Source organism: Camelus ferus, chromosome 27, assembly GCF_009834535.1.
Source record: "Camelus ferus isolate YT-003-E chromosome 27, BCGSAC_Cfer_1.0, whole genome shotgun sequence".
Classification (NCBI taxonomy): domain Eukaryota; kingdom Metazoa; phylum Chordata; class Mammalia; order Artiodactyla; family Camelidae; genus Camelus; species Camelus ferus.
In genome coordinates, this window is record NC_045722.1 from 2220403 (window position 1) to 2242439 (window position 22037).

Sequence of the window (22037 nt, forward strand, 5' to 3'; positions counted from 1 at the left end):
GAGAGAGACAGTCCTCGTAATCATGGACGACCAGATCTTTCCATTTGAAAGCAAGGCAAGATGATGCCTCCAGTGTATAGTTGGTCCAAATCTCTTCTTAATGCCCTTGTGAGTTTGCAAATGCATGACTCTGCCGCCCTAAAGCTCACAGTCAGGGTGTCCTGTCCCGGAGCTCAGTCCTTTGGTCCCTTGGTTTTGCAATAGGTGTGTTAGTTTCCTGTTGACGCTGTAACATTGACCGCAAATTTAGTGGCTTAAAACAGCACAAATGTATTCTCTTACGGTCTGGAAATCAGAAGTCTGAAGTCAAGGTGTCAGCAGGGCCACGTTCCCTCCGGGGGCTCCGGGGGAGGGTTTGTTTCCTTCCCTTTTCCGGCTGCGGGCGTCGGGCTGCCTCCCTCGGCTCGAGGCCCTCTCCTCCCGTCCGTCCACCCTCTTGCTTCTGTCATCTCGGCTCCTTCTCTGACGCTCATCCACCCGTCCCCTCTGTATAAGGACCCTTGTGGTTACTTTGCACGCACTCAGGTAACCCTTTCAAAAGCTGTGGGCCACACAAAGTGGCGTTCCGGGGATTAGGGTGTGGGCATCTTAGAGTCGGGGGGAGGGGCGCTATCCAGCCTCCTGCAGTGTACGTGCATTTGGGGGTCTTGAGCATACCCTGGTTGTGGGGCAGTTTCTGTGCTGGCCAGACCACCAGCCACTCCCCAGCCGTGTCTGCGGGACGTTCAGCAGCATGCTTTCCCCGGAAAATGAAGAGGACGAATCATTCACCCCCCCCCCACCATGTGCTCTTTTTGGACATACGGTGTTCATCAGGGACAGTGACGATGAAGTTAAAGATAATAGATGCCCGAGGCAGCTGGCAGAGGATGAAGGGCTCTGTGTTCCAGCCCAGAGTCCCGGGGCCAGTCCCCGGCTCTCGCCAGCGCTTTGATCTTGGAAAGTCACCTCATTTCTCTGAGCCTTCGTTACTTCGTGTTTGTACAATAAAGGGGTTTTACCCGTTTATTACCCATTCAGTGAGGTCTCCAGCCGGACGCTGCTGTGTTGCTGAGGTCTGAGGCTGCGCCAGCACCCCCAGCAGCCTTCTGTCCGCAGAGTGACGGGGAGTCATGGCTGGGGACATGGCTCCCAGCTCCGCTTTTTCCCAACGTGCTTTGGAGCGAGATGGGTTGTCTTCTTCCTGGATGCATCCACTGCCCTCCAAGTGCCGTCCACACGTCTGACCTCCTCTTCTTGGTCTCCCTCTGGGCCTCCGCCCTTTGCTCTTGGAAGCATTCGCATTTCTTACCTCGGAGAAGCCCTGGGCTGGGAGTCCTTAGACCTCACTTCCTGTCTCAGCGCCATCGTTTGCTCACTGGATGGCCTTTGGGAATCACTTAATCAGTCTATAAGATCTGGACAATGATTTGTCCTCTGTCTGCCACACAGGCCTGTTGAGAGGGTGGGATGAGGTAACAGCCGTAAAAGTGCTTCAGAAATAAGAGAGACTGTTCAGATCCAGCCTGGCCTGATGACTTGATTGTCATTGGCCGGATCATCCTTGGGTTTTAGAGCCTCGTGCCTCTTTGTCTGATTCCTCGTACGTGCACGTACAGGCGTGTGTGCGTGTGAGCGTTTTGGTTGAAAGGTCCATTCGTTCTGAGACAGGACAGTCAGGGCCAGGCCGAGATCGCAGGCTGTCCCACCCTTTCCCACCTCCCCGGGGACTGTCTCTGACTGCGGGTAGGAATCATTTGTTTTTTCAGCTCCTCCTTTCCTGCCCACTTTCTTGGAGACCATTTGCATTTCATCATTAGTAACTCCGGGGCGATATGTTATTTCTGTCCCGTGGGCCCCTGGAGCCGAGTGGGCCCCTTCATGACGCTGGACAGGAAAACTTGCCGTTAATTAAACTTCACAAAAGCACGTGACGTTTTCCTGACCCTCCGTCGACACCTAGGGAGTCTTGTTACATACAGCGGGGCAGAAGCCGGCCGGCAAGGAGAAGGGAGCCCCCTGGCCTTGCCTGTGCTCCTCCTCGGAGAAGCTCCTGGCGCTCCTGGGCCGTGCGCGGGGGGAGCCGGCTGAAAGGCACACCCCGCGTGCTGGGTGTTTGGGGTTTTTCTCCTGCAAGGAAAGTTTTTGTTTCTTTACCTTCTTTTGAAGCAGGATTTCCACTTAGTCCCTGAATTGTTTGACACGAAGTTACCTGTTGATGCTAACCAGATGAGTGGTGTTTCAGTATGCCTTGGTTTCTAAGTCTGAAACTTTAGCCCTTCTCGGAGAGAGAGATTGCAGTGGAGCCGGGCCCGTTGGGATGTGCACGTCTGCCTGCAGGTTAGGAAAGATTGGAGCCAGATTTTAAGCTTGAGTGACTCTGCTCTCAGACAAGGCTCCAAAGAGCCCCTGTTCCTTCCTGTGGCATTTCATTGAGTGTCAGAAGCATTTCATTAGTTATCAGAGCAACGATCCCATTTGCCGTTAAGAATGCTGCGTTGAGCCTCCTCCAGGTCGCTCATGACGCCGGCGCCCAGAAGAAGGGAGCCTGGAAGGAGCCTGACTGCAAGGTGTGTGCCTCAGGAGGGGCCTCCGCCTTGCTGCTGGGGCCCGAGGGCTTCTCCTCGGATGTGTGCCCGGTGGCAGCCTGAGATGCCTTCTTGTGAGGACGGGAGGGAGGGACGCATTCCGTGTGTGTGGGTGACTGTCATTTCCTTTATTCGCCCTTCTGCACACATTGCTGATTGAGTTGTAGCAAGGACGCCCGTCCTACAGCACCTACTGTGTGGCACATCCGTTTGATAGCACCTACTATGTGGCACATCATTCACGAGCGGATTTGAGCTGCATTTTACAGTTGGGGAGACCGAGGTAGAAAAATCCCCAGTGTCCTGCTTCTGTGAGGGGCAGAGTGGATCTGAACGCAGGGTCGCCTGACCCCAGCGTTCCCCACTCTCCCTACTCCGAGCCTGTAATGTGGGTCCAGGTACTTTACCTGCACATGGGAGGGTTTGGGGTGCAAAGACTATGGCTTCGTTCTTGGTTTCCATGGCAAAATACAAACGGCCCCTCGAGGGCTTTTTGAGTCCTTACTTTCTTATCCATTCAAAGGCCCTTTCCTGGGCATGTGGGCCTTTCGGCTCATCTCTCTTAACAGCACGAGAGCAACCACAGAGGCTGGTTATTGCGGGTTGACTGTGTGTCACTGGCTGAGCAACACCTTCCCCTCCAGAGACAGCAAGCCCGAATCCCGGGGGCCTGAAAACGCTAACTTACTTGGAAAAAAAAGATCTGCAGAGGTAATGAAGGCTCTTGAGATGGGGCGATCACCCTGCCTCGCATGGGTGGCCCCTAAATGCAACCACGAGTGTCCTTATGAGAGACAGGCAGAGAGAGATTTGACAGCCAGACACACAGAGGAGAAGGTGGCAGGAGGACAGAACTGAGAGAGAGCTGGCGGTGCGGTCCCCAAGGACTGGCGTGACGGGGCCCAAGGCGAGGGGTGCCGGCCGCGCCCGCAGCCGGAGAGACCGGGAAGCAGCTCCTCCCAGGGTCCCCTGAGCCGCCCTGCCAGCAGCGTGATGTCAGCCCGTGGATACTAACTTCGAGCTTCTGGTCTCCAGAGCTGTGAGAGAATGAGTTTCTGTTGTTTTAAGCCACCAAGTTTGTGGCAGTTTGTACAGCAGCCCGAGGAAACTAGGACATGTGGAGACGGCTCTGGGTGGAAACTCTAAGGACTGCGGTGCGTGAAGTAACCCACGTCATCCCTTTGTTTTAATACGAGAAGGCCTCTGTGCCTGCAGATGAAGCGTCGAGCCTCGGGGCCCAGGCCTAGGAGGCTGAGAACAGGGGTTAGGGCCGAGCTCGCCTCCGGGCCTCTGCCCTTGGCCTCTGTGCCATTCTCCCTCCCGCCGGCCCCCTTCCCGGCCTGAGGCCCCCTAGGGCAGGCCCGGGTGGGGATCGGGCCCCACCCCAGAGCCCCTTTTCCTCCTTGAGGTTTGACTTCCAGGCAGGACTTACTGTCTTTATTCCTTCATGAATCTTTTCCTACAGAAACACTGAGTTTCTGGGCCACGTGGCCCCAGCAGCCACCGACACTTCCCTTTTCCTCCGTGGTTAGAACCTGTGGGCTAGTGCTGAAAATACTTTCTTTCTGGATTTGGAGGGAAACACTCATTTCCCCCACCCTGTTTTCCAGTTAAAGTCTCACGCCGGCAGTCCACCCCGGTGATCCCGTGTGAACGGCGCTTGGTGTTTATAAGCTGTGCCACAGGACAGCTGTGTAAGCTCCTTAAGAGCTTACCCCCCGTTCATTCAGCGGCGTTTGTTAATATTGCAGTGATGTCCGTTCACACAGACCTTCTGGCGGGGGCAGGTTGCTTAAGATCTTCCAGACCCTGTTTCCTGGTGTATGAAATAGGGGTAATGACGCACTTCACTGTTCGCAGTGGTGGCTAAGTGGGTTAACACACATAAAATATCTGGCAGGTGTTCAACAAATTGCTGCTGTCTGAACACGGAATTTATTTAAGTACATGATGCTGACTGTTTTGGGGGTGGAGTAAAATCTAGGAAAAACCCTCCTTTCCTTCAGCTAGCTGAGGGTGACCGGCTTGCGCTGAAATCCCCTCTGATGCGAGGAAGAAAGCTACGCATCATTTTCATACCTGACTGTTGTACTTGGAATAGTTCATACTTATATTAAAGTAAAATGAAGCAACACATGGTCAGTGGGCACGCGGTAAGGGGTGTGTGTAAACGTGCAGACTGGGGAGACAGGCGCAACTCGGGAGAGATGCCGTTGCTTCCTCCGTGGGCCTTTCACAGACAAGATGCTCGAGGGATGTCAGCTGCATCATAATTGTTATTACTGTTGCATTAATGAATTAATTCAGCAGAACTTGCAGAAAAGAATTCCTCAGCTTGCTTCAACCTGCCGGGGGCCAGCCTCGGGGGCAGAGGGCACTGTCTGAGAGTCTCCAGGGAGAGGGGTTAGGAGCTCACCTTTGCTTAGCACCTGCCTGGCCAGGCACTGTGCCCTGCAGGTAATCTCATGTGGTTTCCCCTGAGGCTGGCAGGGCCCCTCGGGTTCCAAGTCACAACACACACCAGCAACAGGTTTGATTTCCAAGAGGGCTCCTCCCACTGACGCTGGAGAAGTGAATGCATTTCTTTTCTTCCATGCAAAGCCAGCGCTGTTGCTGTCAGCCCACACTTGGCTGTCTGCCTCTGCAGTGACCCTCGCAGGCCATGGTTGCATGCTCTGTGTCCTTCACCTTGGGGACAGTGCAGCCGTCATGGTCACCACCATTTACAGAGCATCCACAAGGGCCAAGCCCTGTACTGGGCCGTTCACCTCTGTTATCTCATTCACCCCTGACGACAGCCATCGATGAGGTGGGCATCCTTACCCTGTTTTGCCACTGGAGACAGGAGATGTAGTGTGACCGACGGCCGGCCCATGGTCACACGGATAATAAGTGTCTGCCCTGGCCTGTTTGATGGGCTACCCAGGATCTCTCTAGCATCCCATGTTGCCACCCCAGGGGATGTCCTGCTCTCCTCACTTCAGGGATACCCTGCCCAGAATGAAGTAGGGTGGGACCAGCCTCTTTGCTCCGAGCAACCTAATATTAACTCGGCCTCAACTGGAAGTGCCTCTTGGGTGGCCCTCTCCTAACTCATTTTTTGCCTTTGTGCGAATCCAAAAAAGATACCTCTTCCTCTGGCTAGGTTCATCTTCCCACTAGGAGGACACCCTGGATTTCAACACCCAGGTGTCCTGGTGCAGTGCGTAACCTGCTCAGCTGTGATGGGTGGGGACAGTGCTATGGACCTCACCTCCTGGGAGGCCAGCGGGTGGGTCCCTGGGGATAGGGTCTTCATAAGTCTTGACTTCCCCGTGCAGAGAGGGCCTTTTAAACTCAGAGTCGCTCCAAGAGCACCTTTCTGCTCCCTTCGCTAGGTTGCTGGCCTCTTGGCTGCGGCCAGTCCTCCTGAACCCATGGCGACGAGCCGGCTTTCCTTCTCTCTCACTAGAGGAAGTTCATCCCTTCGCCCTGTGTCCCTCCGTCCCCCCCGCTTCCTCCGGCCTCTTCCCCCCGCTCCCCAAGTGTAAGCCCTTGCGATCCTTCTTCCCTGAAGGCTCAGAGCAGAGCTGTCAGCTGATTCTCACGCTGGTCTTTGGATCCAGGCCTTAAGCACTTTCTGGAGAGCGGCAGCAGGTCTGGTCAGACCGGCTAACGCGTGTGACCGTGTGTACCGCGTGGGAGGCAGCAGGAAGGCTTTTGTTTTCATCGTCTGAATTTTTATTTCCTTAAGCGGTCAGCGTCTTGCCTCTTACCTTCCGTAGATGCGAGATGGCTTATTGGGCTGGAACAGCCCTGGCAGGGCTCTCAGTCTTCTGAACTTCTAAGAAGACACATGCGCTCAACCTAAACCGTTGGCTCGCGGCCTCTTTGAACTTAGCACACGCGATCCTCTCTCCGTTTGGCAGGTGATCATAGTGGGACAGTGTGAGTTTTAGGAACGCAGCTGTCTTCCCAGTTTCAGGGGGCGGGCTCCTGCCCCCCGCCCCCCCCCCCGGCCTGGGACCCCCCCCCCCCCGCGGGCCCTGGGCGAACACGTGCTCCTGCCCCTCGGCTCCTGCCCCCTGCTCTCCCTGCCCTGGAAATTGAGGCACCTGGTCTCCCCAGGTGGCTGGTGGCTGTGGACTCACTATTACCAGCTCCCCACCCAGACGCGCGGGGCCACCTTGATTGCTTCCTTCCTGGAGCTCAGAGCCTTTCAGTCTCTCCTGATTGATCCACGGAGGTCACCTTTACCGAGCCACTGGTCAGAGATGCTGGGCAGCGAAGCTGTGGTCTCTCTCGTGTCTTGTTTCAACAGACACTCCCAGAGCGCCCCGGGGCAGGCCGCAGCTGGTCCTCCGGATCCCGCACTCGGGCGGGAGGAGCTGGCAGGCTCGCCCCGAAGACCTAGAGGGCACGTGCGGGAGCCGGCCTTTGACCAGCAGCCTCACGGAGACACAGTGTCCGCGCCGGGGCAGGGGCCTGCAGACCGCCCCTTGCGGTGTGCGGGTGGCTGGGGGAGCCTGTGGGGCGCTGAGCGGCTGTTTATGTTGGGCCGGGAAGGCTGCACCCGTTTGTGAGTGAGTAGGGTAGGGTTCCAGGCAGGCCCTGGGAGGCACAGGACTCAGTGTGTTCGGACATTGGTGAGTGATCCATTATGCCTGGGAAGCGTAGGGGCAGGAGACGGGGGGAGGGGGAAGACTGGAGTCGAATCTGGGAGGAGAGACTGAGACCAGATGGCGAAAGACATGACGTGGCATCAAACCGAATGTGCCTTTTTTAGGTTCCACGTGTAAGCGATGTCGTTCGGTGCTTGTCTTTCTCTGACTTACTTCACTTAGCACAGTGCCCTCCAAGGCCATCATGTCGCTGCTGGGCGTAGGACAGGTTCAAGGATGTACGTACAGCACGGGGAATGCAGCTAATATTCTGTAATAACTGTAAATGGAGAGAAACCCTTCAAAATTGTATAAAACAAAAAGAAAGAAACTAAACGTGCCTTAAAACCGTCTAGGTTTGAACGTTTTTTTCTAGGCAGAGATGAGCCATGAGGGCTTTTTGAAGTAGAGGGTGATGACCAAGGGCTGTGTTTAGGAGAGCAGATCTGGTGGTGAGAGAAGTCAAAAGCGCGTGAGGCTCCTGAGCCTGACGGGGGGCACCGGGTGGGTGGGGACGCTGCGGACAGCCGCGGATGTGTGCGGGCACGTTTGCCGCCACTGAAAACACGGGACTGGACGTCCCAGGGCCGGCACTGTTCCTCACCGCGGCTACACTGCCGAGCATGTTCAGACTCTGCCAAAGCTTCCACCTGTCCTCGAGGCCGGGATGGCCTTTGCTAATCTGGAATTTTCTGGGAGGTTATGGCTTTTCAGTTACTGACAGTGACATTTCAGAAGAATGTTTTCTCCGCTGTTTCCGTCCCCTCCGTCTTTCGGGCTGGTTTAGAAGTGGGTATTTTGTGTCCAGTGGACAAGCCTGCATATGTACGTATTAAGGCTGCTGACTTGGATTCTGTGGGTGGTGCTGTGTACGCCGTGTCCTCAGGGAGACTTCTGACCGGGGCTTTCTGCGTTCGCTTCCCACGACCCTCCCCACGTCCACACGCCTGAAACCTTCAGTGGAAACAGGTCCGTGCTTTGCTTCTCGGTATCACTTTCATATATTGAAAACCTGTGCAGAAGAAAAAAATTATTGTGCTGGTACAAAAGAGGAAGACATGACAGAGGAATCCGCTTCAACTCCGCCCTGCTGAGCCCGCTTCCCGGGGAAATCAGGGCCTGAAACTTCATCTCTACCAGTTCAAAAATGTGTCCAGCACACACGTCTATTCTCCTTTATTGTGTACAGTTTTCTCTTTTCTTTTTAAGCACAAACAGGAGCGTGAATGTTTAGTGCCTTCAGCGTCTTGTTCTTTTCCATTTCACTGGACTTTGGAGACCGTTCTGGATCAGTACACAGGCACCTGCCTCATTCTTCTAAACAGCTTCTTTGAACTCCAGTCTGCGCTGCGCCATTTGCCGTAGCATGTCCAGTCCCTCGTTCTCCTGTTTAAGGGGGCTTGGGTTGAGTGTCACAACTCAGACATGCGGAATGCCGGTTATTTTTCTCCATCTAGGTTTCGTTCATGAGTCTCTGTTTCTGCTGCTGCAGTAAATTCGCCAGCTCCAAGGACTCAGGCGCTCAGAGCCTTCATGGGAGACTTCGTTAGTTTGGGGTTTATGCTCCATCCCGTCAGGAGTCCCCTCCTTCCTCAAATTCTGCCCCTTCCCCTGGGGGAGACCTGGGTCCGCAGACGAGAGGCTCTGTGCAGTCGCGGGGAATGAAGGGAGCAGGGCGTCTGCTCTGCGTCCCTGGCTGCCTCCCGCCCTTTGCAGTAAATGCTGCCGAAACCTCCACGCGTGCTTTGCTGGCCTCTCGTCGCCGAGGGCCATGTGCTCTGTGTCCCTGCTGGAACCACAGAGACCCCTTTGGGATGAGCCATTGGCACTCAGGCGCCATGTTGGATACGGGCTTCCCCAAGCTTCCAGGTCCCTTCTGTTCTCAGGCTCCTGAACAAATCTGTTCCTCCCCACTCCAGGCAGAGTACTGTGGTCTAAGCTCTGCTCACTGCCTCTCCGTCGCTGCCTCGTCTCGTCTGCCTGCTAGCCAGGCTCTTCAGTGCCTTAGATTCAAGAACTCCAGGGTCATCGCATCTTCCTCACAGTCTGTCCTGTACACCCTACTTCTGCTCTCTGCGCCCCGGACTTTGGTTCTTGACAGACCAAGCCCAGCTCTTCTCTCCTGCCGACCTCCAGGTCCCCTCTCCTCTGGTGCTGCCGTCATCGCGGTCACTGTAGAAGCGCTGGCGGGGGAGGACGGGAGGAGGGCTGGCTGGGAGGGAGAACGTACCGGCTAGTTCCTTAGGACGCTGTCCTGCGAGGGCTGTTTCAGGCGTCCTCCCAGTTCAGCAGGGCTGCACCGGGGACCTTGAGCCCACACCTCTTTGCACCTCTGTAACCGCTTGGAAAGACAGTTCCCAGTTACCATTCCTACTGCTCAGTAGCCTGTAAAATATCTTATATAAAACTCCTTAAAAATGCCTTTGGTCGTACTAATGGATTGTGGGAAAAGCGTTTCACTCGACAGCGGTTGCAAATCTCATCTTCCGCCCCCATGTCCACGCTTCAAGCGCCTTGTCTTCTCTAGAGGAGAAAGGAAGTGCGTCCCGTTGTGGAGGCTGGCCTAGAGCCACCCCCAGATGCAGCGGCCCTGCGCTTGTGACCCGGAGTCTGTGACTTTAGCTTCTCGTGCCGTCCCGCCCGTCCTCGGTGCTAGGACTGGCCAGGCAAACCTGCCCCAAACACGGGCTTGGTACGAGTTTAGCTTTGATGTGTAAAAACAGTGCCAAGTGCCAATGTGGCATCAAAGATCCTTTAAACCACGTGGAGATGAGTCATTAGATGTAGTAAGATTCAGAAGGGCCTTGGATTTTCTCAACAGTAGCTGACAGGGAGACTTCAGCCATCCCTGGTTCCCTGAGCCGTCCCCAGTATTCAGGAATCTCCCACCTCACACGCCTCCTTTCCGTCTTCCCTGTGGAAGAACTGACTTCTGTTTACCTGACAGCTCAGCTCAGGTAGCCAGTTGCAAGCAATGTCCGCTCTACGTGCTGGAAGACCCGGAGCCTCCAAGACGAAGCAGGGTGGGGAGCCGTTCCACTTGAGCGGGGGAAGCTGACCCCGTTTCCCAGTCCCCGAGCGGGCAGGCTCGGGCTCCTGGGGTCCCTCGCAGGCTGGGCCCAGGGGCCGCTGCGCTGTGGGGTGCTCTGGCCCACGTGTGGTCCACATTAGCAGAGCTGAGAGAGGCTGGACCTCACAGAGACCTGCCGGGGCTCCCAGAGAAAACACAAGGGGGGTAAACACGGAGAGAGTAAGACATACAAGCGGCCTGGCTTCCAGAGGGCGGGGCTGTCTCTGCCGCTTCCCCGCCGTGCCGGACGCTCAGGCGGGACCCGGGGAGCCGCCACAGCAGCCAGCAGACGTCCTCGCCTGTGTGGCTCTTCAGCTCCGGCGGGCGTGCGTGGGGCACGTGGACCTCTGAAGTCGTCCCTCTTTTTGAGAGTAAAGCTGAGTCCCAGCCTTTGCGGGTCCTGCCTTCTGTTCCAGGGACCTGCTCCATCTCCAGGCGTCTGGTACGAGGAATGATCTCACCCGGCAGATGAGGCTTTTATGCCTGCACAGAGGGGTGTTCCATGTGACAGAAATTAAACACAGGGACTAATGGAGGGGGCGGTTTCCTTCCTCTGGCAGTGGGTTGAGCCAGCCATTCATTCAGTTTCTTCAGTTTTTCAGTAGTTGTTGAACACTTACTCTCTGCTGGCCGTTATACTGGGTTTCAGGCACACAGGACGGGTAAGACACACCCCGTTCTGAAGGGGCCACAGTCTGGTAAACCAGGGCAGGTGAAGCGCGTCGGCGTGGAGGCGTTTCTGTTCTGTGCCGGTTACACGGTGGGGCCCGCGTGAGGACAGAGGACGCTGACTCGGCGGGTAAGGGCTGCGGTGGGGTTGGACTAGGAAGAGCCACATGGACGGGTTAGTGTTCAGCCAAGTCCTGGGTGAAGCGATGGCTGGTGCAGGAAATGGGGGGGGGGGGAGGCAGCCTCGAGGAGGAAACAGCATGGCGTGAGCACGGAGGAAATGATTGGGTTGCTCTGTTGGGGAACTCCGAGGAGTGTGGTGTTGGGGGGGGGGGTCCCTGCAGCGCCAGGCTGTGGCGAGAGATGTGACAGGAGCTGTGTTGTGCGGACAGGGTGGCTAAGCCGGGGAGCTTGAACTCAGTACCCAGGGGCCAGGTCAGGTCAGAGGTCACGGAAGAGCCAGACAACGTCAGGGGTTGGTGTGGTACTTGGGGGTGAAACGGAGCAGTGTGGTCCACAGACCCAGAGCGTCAGCTTCACCTGGGAGCCTGTCAGAAGCACAGATTCCCAGACCCCAGCCCAGACCTCCCGAGTCAGACTGTGCAGGTGGGGTCCAACGCTTTGTTCAAGTAAGGCTTCCGGGCGGTCCTGACGCTTGCTGGAGTTTGAGAGCTACTGAGACGGGGAATGTGGGGCGCACTAGAAGAAGCTGGGCTTGAACGTGTTGAGTTTGAGATGTCGCTGGGCAGGGGTGTCTAGCTAGAGCAGTTCCCACAGCATCGGTGCCGCCTGGGGGCTTGTTGCAAATGCAGACTCAGAGCCCAGCCACCACCCTCCCACCCCGACCTCCTGAATTAGAAGCTGCAGTTTGACAGGATCCCCAGACACTTGCGTGCACGTCCCAGGTGAGAAACAGGTGCCAGTCCAGAGCTTATTTGGGTCTGTGGGATTGGTGCTCCAAAGAGGGGTCTGGGCCGGCCACAGAAATGTGGGTGTTGTCAGTTACAGGTGGTGGCTGTAGATGACACGCTTCCAGGGGTCGTGCATGGAGCTGGGAAGAAGGAGACGAGTTGTGGTGTCTTTGCCTGAATCTTCCCACCGCCTGGCCAGGATTAACCTCGCCAAGCTGCACAGCACCACCCGTAGTGAGCCCCAGGCGGCAGCCGGCCTGCTGCAGGGGACGTGTTTTCTGTATTTACTCCCTTTTCCAAAATGCAATTTGCAGCTGTTGTCTCAGGAGACAGCAGGTTGCCCAGACGCCCACAGTTGGCCACTGGAAGACCTGGGACCAGAACCCGGTGTCAGAACCCTTCCTGTCCTGCTCTGGCCGTTGTGGGGGAGGGAAGTACCGCACACGATGCCCACCAGATGCTCGTAGATGTTCAGTAAAGGTTTGTTAAAGTTGTGGAAACACATGGAAAGTGAATGATAAAAACTGCTTTCAGATTCAAAAAATGCATTCCTATTGGTAACTGCTGTTTGATCTTTACAATGTCACTGTCGGGAGAAAAGACGGGAATTCATGCTCTCACTTTTGGAAGGTGAGCTTTAGGGGAAGGTTATGGCTCAGTGGCAAAGCGCATGCATGAGGTCGTGGGTTCAGTCCCCAGTGCCTCCATGAAAATAAATAAACAAACCTAATTACCTCCCCCCACAAAAATAAATTTTAAAAAATACATTAAATAAATAAATGAATACTGAGAGAAAAAAATTTAAAAATTAAAATAAATAAATAAAAGATAAGAGCTTTGTTGAGATGATTAACCTACCATAAAAGTCACCATTTAAAGTGTACGGTTCAGTGGGTTTTAGTGGATTCACAAGGCTGTGCAACCATCACCACTGTCTAATTACAGAACATCACCCCCCCAAAAAAAACCCAGACCCTCTAGCACACTCCCTTCCCCACCCCCACCCCCAGCCCCTGGTCACCACTGATCTGCCTTCTGTCTCTGTGAATTTGTGACATTGCCGACCAGTGGAATCGTGGAGTACGTGGCCTCTCGAGCCTGGCTCTTTTCACCTAGGACACTGTCGAGGGCCATCTGTGTTGTGGTCTGTATCAGTACCTCACCCCTTTTGCGGCTGAGCAGCAATCCAGTCTATGGATGTGCTATGTTTTGTTTCTCCATTCATCAGTGGATAAGCATTTGGGTTGTTTCCATCTCTTGGCTATTATGAATAAATCTGTTATGAACACTCACGTACAAGTCTTTCCATGGACATATGTTTCCATTTTTCTTGGGTGTACACCTAGGATTGGAATTGCTGGGTCACATGGTAATACTACATTTAATTTTTTGAGAAACTTCCAGATAGTCTTCCAAAGCAACTGCATCATTTTACGTTCCCACCAGGAGTGCATGAGGGCTCCAGTCTCTCTACATCCGCCCCAGCGCTTGTTACTGTCTCTCCTTTTTATTATAGCCATCCTAGCCAGTGTACTCTCATTTATAGTTAAGAAAATTGAGGGCTTTTTTTTTTTTCCTGAAGTTCATAGAGCTAGCAAATACCAAGCTTGAACTTTTTTTTTTTTAAGCAAATACTCTGTGAAGCATGCTCTATGCACAGCATTATTTGTCATTTGCTCTCAAATTGTTTACCCGTTACAACAAGCCTGGAAGGAAGCTACTGTTACCGTCTTTATTTGTACGTGCCTGCAGGGGCCCGGCTGGGCCTAGGACTGCAGCATCTAAGGAGACATCACAACCCTGGGAGTGAGCGTCTCCCTAAATGTTGGGCCCTAAGTGCTTCTAAGGACCGAGGAACCTACCCAAAGTTTCACAATTGGCAGAGCTGGGATTCAAACCCAGGAAACCTGTTTCAGAGTCCAGGTCCCTAACCACTACACTGTGCCAATACTCATATCCTTGCGCTCCAAATCAGGCTTTTCCTAGTTCTTTCTCAAGGCCTACCTTTCCAAAATTAGCTAGAACTTTGACACACGTTGAACCCCAAGTAAAATCCCAGAGTCGGATTATGGGGGGACCCAGCAAGACGAATCAACCTCACAGCCCCCAGGCACCTGCCGCGTGTGCCCCTGGAAGGGTTCACTGGCCACACACATCCCCGTGGCCCCACCTCTGCTTGCTTTTCCAGCTTCACATCAATCTGCCCCCTGCAAATGGCCAGATGGACTCTGTCCTGGTGGGGAAGAGGCCATTCTGAACGTCGGGTGTGCTCTGACTGGCCGTAAGGAAAACACTGTTCTCCTGGCCAAGCGGGGACCGACCTGCCACTGGTCCAGGTGTTCTGGGACCAGCACCCTGACTGGCTGCTCATTTTCTCCGTAGTCTGTGGGTCGGAATTGATGGTCGTCTGTGGTGGAATCACCCTCTTTCCTGCGGTGTTGCGGTCTGGGTGGGTTCTAAGCAGGTCTCCGGTTTAGGCCGTGCCTCCCACAAGGCAATGTGAGTAGAAAAATACACATTTGCATGTGTGCACGTTACCCCTTTGGGGGTGATGGCAGCCTCTGGAAAGACGCTGACACCCGTCATCAGCCAGCTGTGGCTTATCCCTCCCCCCCCCCAGGTCAAGGTCAAGTCAGCCTAGATTCAGCACTTTTCACTGACTGAGCTGCAGCCACACAGCCTGGCCCAGACCAGCAGATTTTTGTATATGTCACAAACTCACAGGTTCTTAAAACAATTTCATGGCTAGCTTTCTCCATTAAACATGACACATTTTACTGTTGAATTCTCACTCTTCTGTTTGGAATTTCAATTCCATTTTATGACTTTGTTCTCCAAAGCCATGGGTCTGTGGACCAGCATCACCTGGGAGCTTGTTGGAAATGCAGAATCCTGGGCGCCACCCAGACCTCCTGAGTCAGAATCTGCCTCTCGGCAAGGTTTCTAGGCGACTCCTGTGCCCATTCAAGTTTGAGAAGCATCTTTCCGTGTGTCTTCCTTTCTCTATTACCTGCAGCTGGGGGCTCCACCCAGTACTTACCTTGAAGCTAGAATTTTTGGTAGGCTTTCAGATCTTAAAAAGAAAAAAGAAAAAAAAGATACGCACACACAGAGAAATTCTTTCCTTCGCCTTTGTATGATGTCATTCATTTTACCTGGCCTGCCACAAGGAGAAAAAAGCAAATTACACCCAATTCTGTCTCTCTCTCTCTCTCTCTCTGTATATATATATATTTAAGACTAACTTAATTACGTCTCTTTAAGCAGCATTCTGGATCGCCCCCATCATTAACAGAGCCCCAAGTGTTGCCAAGATTAATTGAGAAATGCCGAAAGGCAAAACAAACACGAGCACCGTTTAATTCAAAGCCGTATCAGCTAAGAATGAAGGTGCAATTAGTGATAAAGATGTTAATAATTAGTTGTGGTCTGTTAAATTTTATATTCAGTGGTTATGTAGAGTGAAGAAAGAATTTCCTCATGAGGGCAGAAACTAATGTTTCACCTTGATTGCTGTTTTAATGTGTTTATTTTAATGGGGCCATCCTGCAGAAATCCTCGGGCACATTTCCAATTTTACATACATGTAGAATTAATTATTCTGGAAGCATTTGTAATTTTAGAGTTGGAACGATCTTTGCGGTCGTTTAATCCAGTTCAGTCATTTACAAATAAGTGAGAGTGAGAGACTGACTTAAGTCCTTCCATGGGGTACGGGAGCCTTGCTTCCCAATCCTCAGACCAGTGACGGTGACGCCAGCTCCAAGCGCCCCAGGCAGAAGCGCTCTCTCGCGCTCAGACTTCCCAGTGCACTTTTGGCTGTGTTGCTCCCAAGGCCCTTTCCCCACCTTATGCTATGTTCTGGTTGCTTTCAACTGGACAGTTACGGTCTTGGGAACCCTGTTTGATTCACTTTTATATTTCTTCACCGTTCCTAGCTCTGTATTTTGCAAGCAGCGTGTGCACGGTGACTTTGTGTGCAGCGGTGGGCGGGAGCGGACGTTTCCCTGCTTGCTGGAGCTGATGGGGCCTCACGCTGGTAGCTTGAAATTGGCCAGTTGTTGACATCTACCAGCACACCACTGCATACATGGTTTTCATGAGAACTCGCAAGGCACCTGGCCTTGACGAGATCTGAAGACGCACACCGACGTGGAGGTGACCACTTGGCGGTTACTTTGCACGGGCTGACTCAAGAGTAACCAGTTGCTCAACTCCTCTAGTTTCTTCAGGGACTGAGTCTGACCCAGTGCAGGTGAGGCCATGGGGCTGCACAGGAGGCGGCTGCTTAGCCAGGTTCCAATTACCTGCAAAGTTATATGGGCGCCACTGGTCATGGAAACAGGGTCTGAATTATTGGGCACAGTCGAGTGAGGGAAACCCCACGGACTGTTATCAGGAAACTAGTGAACAGGAAGTTACTGCGGCCGAAATTGCAATTTCTGTCTTCATATTTTTCAAACAGCCTTCAGTGGCTCCCTGCAACCTACAAAAATGCCCAAACTCCCTCAGTCACACACGGGCCGTGGCTTAGCGTTCGATCCTCCTTTTCCACCTGTTCCGGCCTCCGTGGTGTTTCCTTGTCCTGGAAAGCCCTCCTTCCAGAGGGTGAACGTCATCTTCACGTTGGTATGAAGGATTTCCCTGTTCCACCCCAGGCTTTCTGTATGGTTTCTCTTCCTCCCCAGTCCCTTACACCACAGTCCAGAGCTTCTGGGTTTACTGAAAATCCTATGACTCGTTCGTCTCTTCTCCTGTGTGTCTCCCTTTAGGAGCAGGACCCGCGGTCCCATCGGCCCTGGCAATGTACTGGCTACGGCAAAGCCCCGTACATCCTACCCCTGCAGACGGATTCTGCGCACTCACCGCAGAGGCTTCGGAGACAGAGGCCCTCCTCCCGGAATTCCAGGTCCCAGGGAGCATCAGGTTCCAGCCACAGCTACAGCCCTCCAGCCCAGCGGGCCCCCCAGCACGGACCTCTGTACCAGAGTGACAGTGGCCCTCGTTCTGGACTGCAGGCCTCCGAGAGTTCCATCTACCAGCTGCCTCTGACCCAAGACCAAGGCTTCCCTGCAGCCTCCAGTCTCTTCCACGGCCCAGAAACAAGCAGCGGGCCCGGCGCAGGGGCCCCCGGGGCGGCCCAGGGCTTCTCCCAGCCCGCGCGGGCCTGCGGCCATCTCCTGCATCGGGGCCTACCGGCGGTACAGGCTGTGCAACACGGACGTGAGTACCCGCCCCGGGCCGCCTGCTGGCCGGCGGACGGCGGGGGAGGCGGGGAGGGCACCGGCCTTCAGGCTGCGTCAGGGCCCCTTCTGGTTCCCATCCTTCCCATTCCTCTCCGTGTTTTCTCCCGCACGCTTTTCTTTTTAATAGGTGTAACTTTTCCCTTTTAATTAATTCTTTGAATAGGTAATAACACTTCAGTAACTTAGGAAATAACTTCTTGAAGTCACTTGTTTTTTTCACTGCTGATTTTATTATTAATAGGGTTATTTTTATTTCTATTGAAGTAGAGTCGGTTCACAGAGTTGTGTCGACTTCTGGTGTGCGGCGCCGGGATTCGGCTCTGTGTGCGCACGCGCGCCTTTTCACGTCCTTGCGCGTTGCAGGCTGTTACAGTGCATGGAAGGTGGTTCCGCGGGCTGTGCAGCGGGACCTTGCTGATCTTCGAATCGCTCGACGATCACTGTTGCTGCCTATCAGACGACCCCCTGTACTCTCAGGTGGCTTCCTGTCAACAGTATTTTTTCTTTGCTGGTGGGCCTGTGGGTCAAGTACAGTTTGGCGAGTTTAGGGCAACCAGTGATGGTGCCACGGCTGTGGGGGTTTGGGGAGGCTTGACTGGCATGGCTATCGCCCAGTAAGTTTCCTGGAGGCTCCCTGCTCTTCAGGGCATGAAGACTTCGGATGTCGTGCCACGAAAAATTCTGATAGCGAATGACTTGCCTGAAGATTCCGCAGCTGGTGAGGAGCAAAGGAAATCATACGTGGAATCTACATGAGATGCCCAAACGTGTTTTACAAAAATATAGGTTTAAAGACTATATATAAAAGGGAAAGGAATAACAGAATGTTTAAAGGTTAAATTTCCAAATTGCTATGTTTTCTCATTAATAATTTAATCTGCCTTTAATGCTCTGTTACTGGGTAACAGGACAGCTGTTCTGTATTAGCTTCAATTTCCTCATTAAAAATATATTTCCGGCTAGAGAGTCCACAGAAATGACTTAATTTGTGATTTTAATAATTCCTCTGAATGTCTGGGTTGCTTTTCAGCTTATTCTTCCACTGACAGACTTCAGGAATTATTAATTTTTGTAAAGCAATAGTTTTTCCAAAGCCATTACTCATCGGTCTACCACTCAGTCTTGACTGAGTGTCACTGCTTGTCTTGTAACAGACCAGGCTCCACGGAAGACCAGAGGGAAGTCGTGTTACCCACCCCACGGGGTTGTTACGAGGATCAAACAAGGAGATGTTAAGAAAGTGCTTCGTAAATCAGAAGGAGTATTTGTGTCCATGATTGGTCCCTGTTCTTGAATATCCATTGCAATTCTTTTGAATTGAAATGAAGTCATTTCTAATGTAGAACACATTCTCCCATGGACTAGTAATTGTCTTAATTTTGAGGACCGAATAAATCATAAAAAGAAGGGAAAAGGGAGCAGGCACTTGGCATATATATGGACCTGCTATCTACTTAGCTTTTCTTTCACCGAGCCTGCGTTTTAGGCACGCACTGTGTGCCAGACCCGTGCTGCCCACAGCAGGGCGGCCTCTCCCCGAGGAGGAGCTGTGGTTTCCCCAGGTGCTCGCTGACCCCACTGCTGAGGGGCCTGAGGTGTGAGGAACGTTTTAAACCTCTTGTGAATTCACGGTCGTCGGCATCACTTTGGAAGCAGGTAAAGCAACGCGTCGCACCGAGGACAAAGCCGTAATGCCGACGGAGGAGTGTACACGCCCAGTTCCCTTCTCCTCACCCTAGCATCCTGCGCCCCTTCACCCCACGTCACATCCTAGTCACCCCTGTTGAGAGGTGTCTTTCCTTAGAGGCCCCCTGACTGCATGTCGTTCTGTAAGCCTGTGGCTTCTTGTGACTTGGGCCACTTTAAACACTTCACGTGGCCCGTGAACACTTTAAATCTCCCTGTGTTAGTGGTTTCCAAAACCACTCCTAGGTTTAACGACTTGCTGGGAAGACTCACAGACTCAACACGGTCCCCCGCGCAGTTGTGGTTTATTGCAGTGAAAGGACGCAGAGGAAAGTCTGCAATGAGAAAACTGCATGAGGCCACATCCAGAGGAAGGCAGACACAGTCTTCCAAGGGTCCTGTCCCTGTGGGGTCGCACGGGGTGCTCACTCCCCCAGCAGTGAGAGCCTGCACGTGCGAAGCGCTGTCCACCAGGGACGCTCGCCAGAGGCTCTGTGGCCGAAGTTCACGCTGGGAGCCAGTACGCGGGCACCCCTGCCTGCTGCATGCTGGGATTCCAGGCTCCCCCGAAGACAGCAGGTGCTTAGCATGAAGCGTATCACTGGTGCGTATAGCTGGGGCACGGTGAGTCACTCTTGCCGCTTTGGGAGTGGTGGAAACCCTTCCAGAACTCAAGCCCCCACCCGTCAGCCGAGGACCAACTTTGCAAGCAGGCCTGTCTAAGGAGAGCAGTCGTGGTCCTGTTGTGTTAAGTTTAACTTGCATCTTCTCCACGTGGACCCACGTGCTCCGGCACCTTAGCGTCGGTGACCTTATGTGGACATGTGCGTAGACTCCTCAGCATCCACATGAAGAGATGGCACGAATCCTCCAGTTATGTCGATCTTCCTACTCAGAAAGGAACGGGGTGACGGGCGATATTGTGACCAGTCTCGCTAATCCCCCCAGGGGAGGCCGGCCGTCACCTACGTTCTCCTCAAAGATTAAAAAAGAGCGCGTGCGTGGAGAGTCCTCGCCCAGCTGTTATCTGGGAGAAGGGAAAGTAAGCCAGGGCGGGCTGGAAGTACCGGCTGATTTCAGAACTTCACCCCTTAAGCTAAGTGCCCAGAACATCCCACCCCGGCTCTGGGTGGAATGGCCCCCTTTCTCGGGCTCCCCCACAGGGAAAGTCTCCGTTCTGAGGCTCAAGGTCGTGCAGGTGACGGGCGGTCTGAATTAGGGGAGGTGTTTTTGCTTCCGTATCTCAGAGCCGTGTCCCCTCACTGGTCGCGATCCCTCCCTCGATGCCCTTCCTGCCCAGTGGCAGAGAAGGCGCTGAATGCAGCTGCTTGTGGCTGTTGCGGCTGGCGCTGGAGCGCTCAGTGAGGGGGAAGAACCCTGGGAGCACAGGGCAGGAGGCCACAGAGTTGGAGAAGACGCCACTGAGAAGGGAACAGTTGAGCTGGGCCTTCAAGGATGCCCAAAAAAGGGAACAGAGAGTTTGGAACCAAAGAAATAGCTTAGTCAGGAAGGCAGGATTGTATCAGGATCTCGGGTGCTGCGACGCCTGCCGGGGGGGTAGGGACCCGCCTTCCTGCCCCCCCCCCCCGCCTCCTCCTATCCACTGCAAATGACCAGTCTTAACTGGGTGTTTGTTCTGTAGGCATCTCAGAATATTGACACGTCCCATGGTCTTACTGGACTTTCATACTTGAGGTAGATGGCGAGAAACTTCTTAACTATAGGGAACAGTCAGAAAGCAACTCGAATCAGCTGGTTCAATTGGATGCTAGGCCTGCAGTGCAGGACGGGGTAGTGGGTTTGGAGGGAGCTCCACACTGGGGAGCTGAGTTTCCTTGGGCAAGTTACTTAACTCTCCGAGGGCCCTCTGCGGAGTAGGCATGGTGATGAGGGTGATGTGAGCTCCAGGCAAGGTCCTGTGTAGAAGCTGCTCGGCGGGTGCCGACACTTCGTTAGTAAATAAACCATCTGGACCTCAGGAAGTGAACGAACGTGGCTGACCTGCCTCTCTGCAGGTGAGAATGGGGTGAGGTATCTGCATAGCTCAACAGGCCCCAGCTCCTAAGTGCTAAGTCACCGAACTGCGGGCGAGGTGGGCAGACGTGCTCAGAGTCGCCGTCTGGCCTCTGGGTCAGCTGTGGTTGACAGCCTTTCCCGTTGCCCAGCAGTAAGACAAGATTGCTCAGAGACCCAGCATTCCAGCTGCGATGTGGCTTCCACGTCACCACCCTTGGGTCATGTTTCAAGTTACGAAAGTGAAGCTATAGGTAACCTCACGCCAGTGACGTCTTCCTACCCTCAAACGTGCATATTTAACGTTAAGCCCTACCTTACGACGCCATCTGGAATTTTAAGCGTGCTGGTGTGTCTTCGGGATTGTCTGATTTATGTGAGATGAAATAGCACTTCGGAATCAATCACGAATGCAGCAGTGACGATCTCTGAATGCTGACCTCAAACATAAGACAGGTTTTATTTTTCACTTGCCTACGATGTGTAACAGGAAGTTAAGGGGACACATTCCAGTATAAATAAAGAATCCATGTCTCGGCTGTTGTGAGTAGTGCTGCTGTGAACACTGGGGGGCCTGTGTCTCCTCGAATTAGAGTTTCCTCCTGGTACACGCCCAGGAGCGGGACTGCTGGGTCACAGGGTGAGGAACCTGCACGCTGTCCTCCGTGGTGGCTGCACCAGTCTGCGTTCCCACCAGCAGTGTAGGAGAGTTCCTTTCTCCCCACACCCTCCCCAGCATTTATCATTCGTGGACTTTTGAATGATGGCCACTCTGACTGGTGTGAGGTGACGCCTCATTGTAGTTTTGATTTGCATTTCTCTGATAATTAGTGCTATTGAGCGTTTTTTCATGTGCCTATTGGCCATCGGGATGTCTTCTTGAGAGTAATGTCTATTAAACAGGGACCTCCTGAATAGCACAGGGAGCTATATTTTCTTGTAATGAGCGGTAATGAAAAAGAATCTGAAAAAAAAAGTATGTATGTGTATAACTGAGTCACTTTGCTGTACACGTGACACTAACATGGGAAACTGACTACACTTCAATACAAAATAAGAATTAAAAAAAGACCCTTACGATCTTTTAGAGCAGTCATCCGTCTTAGACACCTGCTGGTGCAGCAGTTCAAGTCACTCGCTGTTGCGGGTTTGTACTTGGAATCCATGAGCACAGCGCTGACACTGACCAAGGGGTCAGGGACACTGAAATCAGAGCGAGCTTGGAACCCAAGCAG

General features: G+C 53.5%; 1 protein-coding gene across 1 annotated transcript in view; it reads left to right on the forward strand.

Annotated features, from left to right (window-relative positions):
• Positions 1-22037, forward strand: part of THSD4 (thrombospondin type 1 domain containing 4) — a 485342-nt gene that overhangs the window by 83113 nt on the left and 380192 nt on the right. The window contains 3 exon segments of the mRNA XM_032469213.1: positions 16630-16666; positions 16669-17025; positions 17027-17080. Coding sequence (XP_032325104.1) covers positions 16630-16666; positions 16669-17025; positions 17027-17080 — 448 coding nt within the window.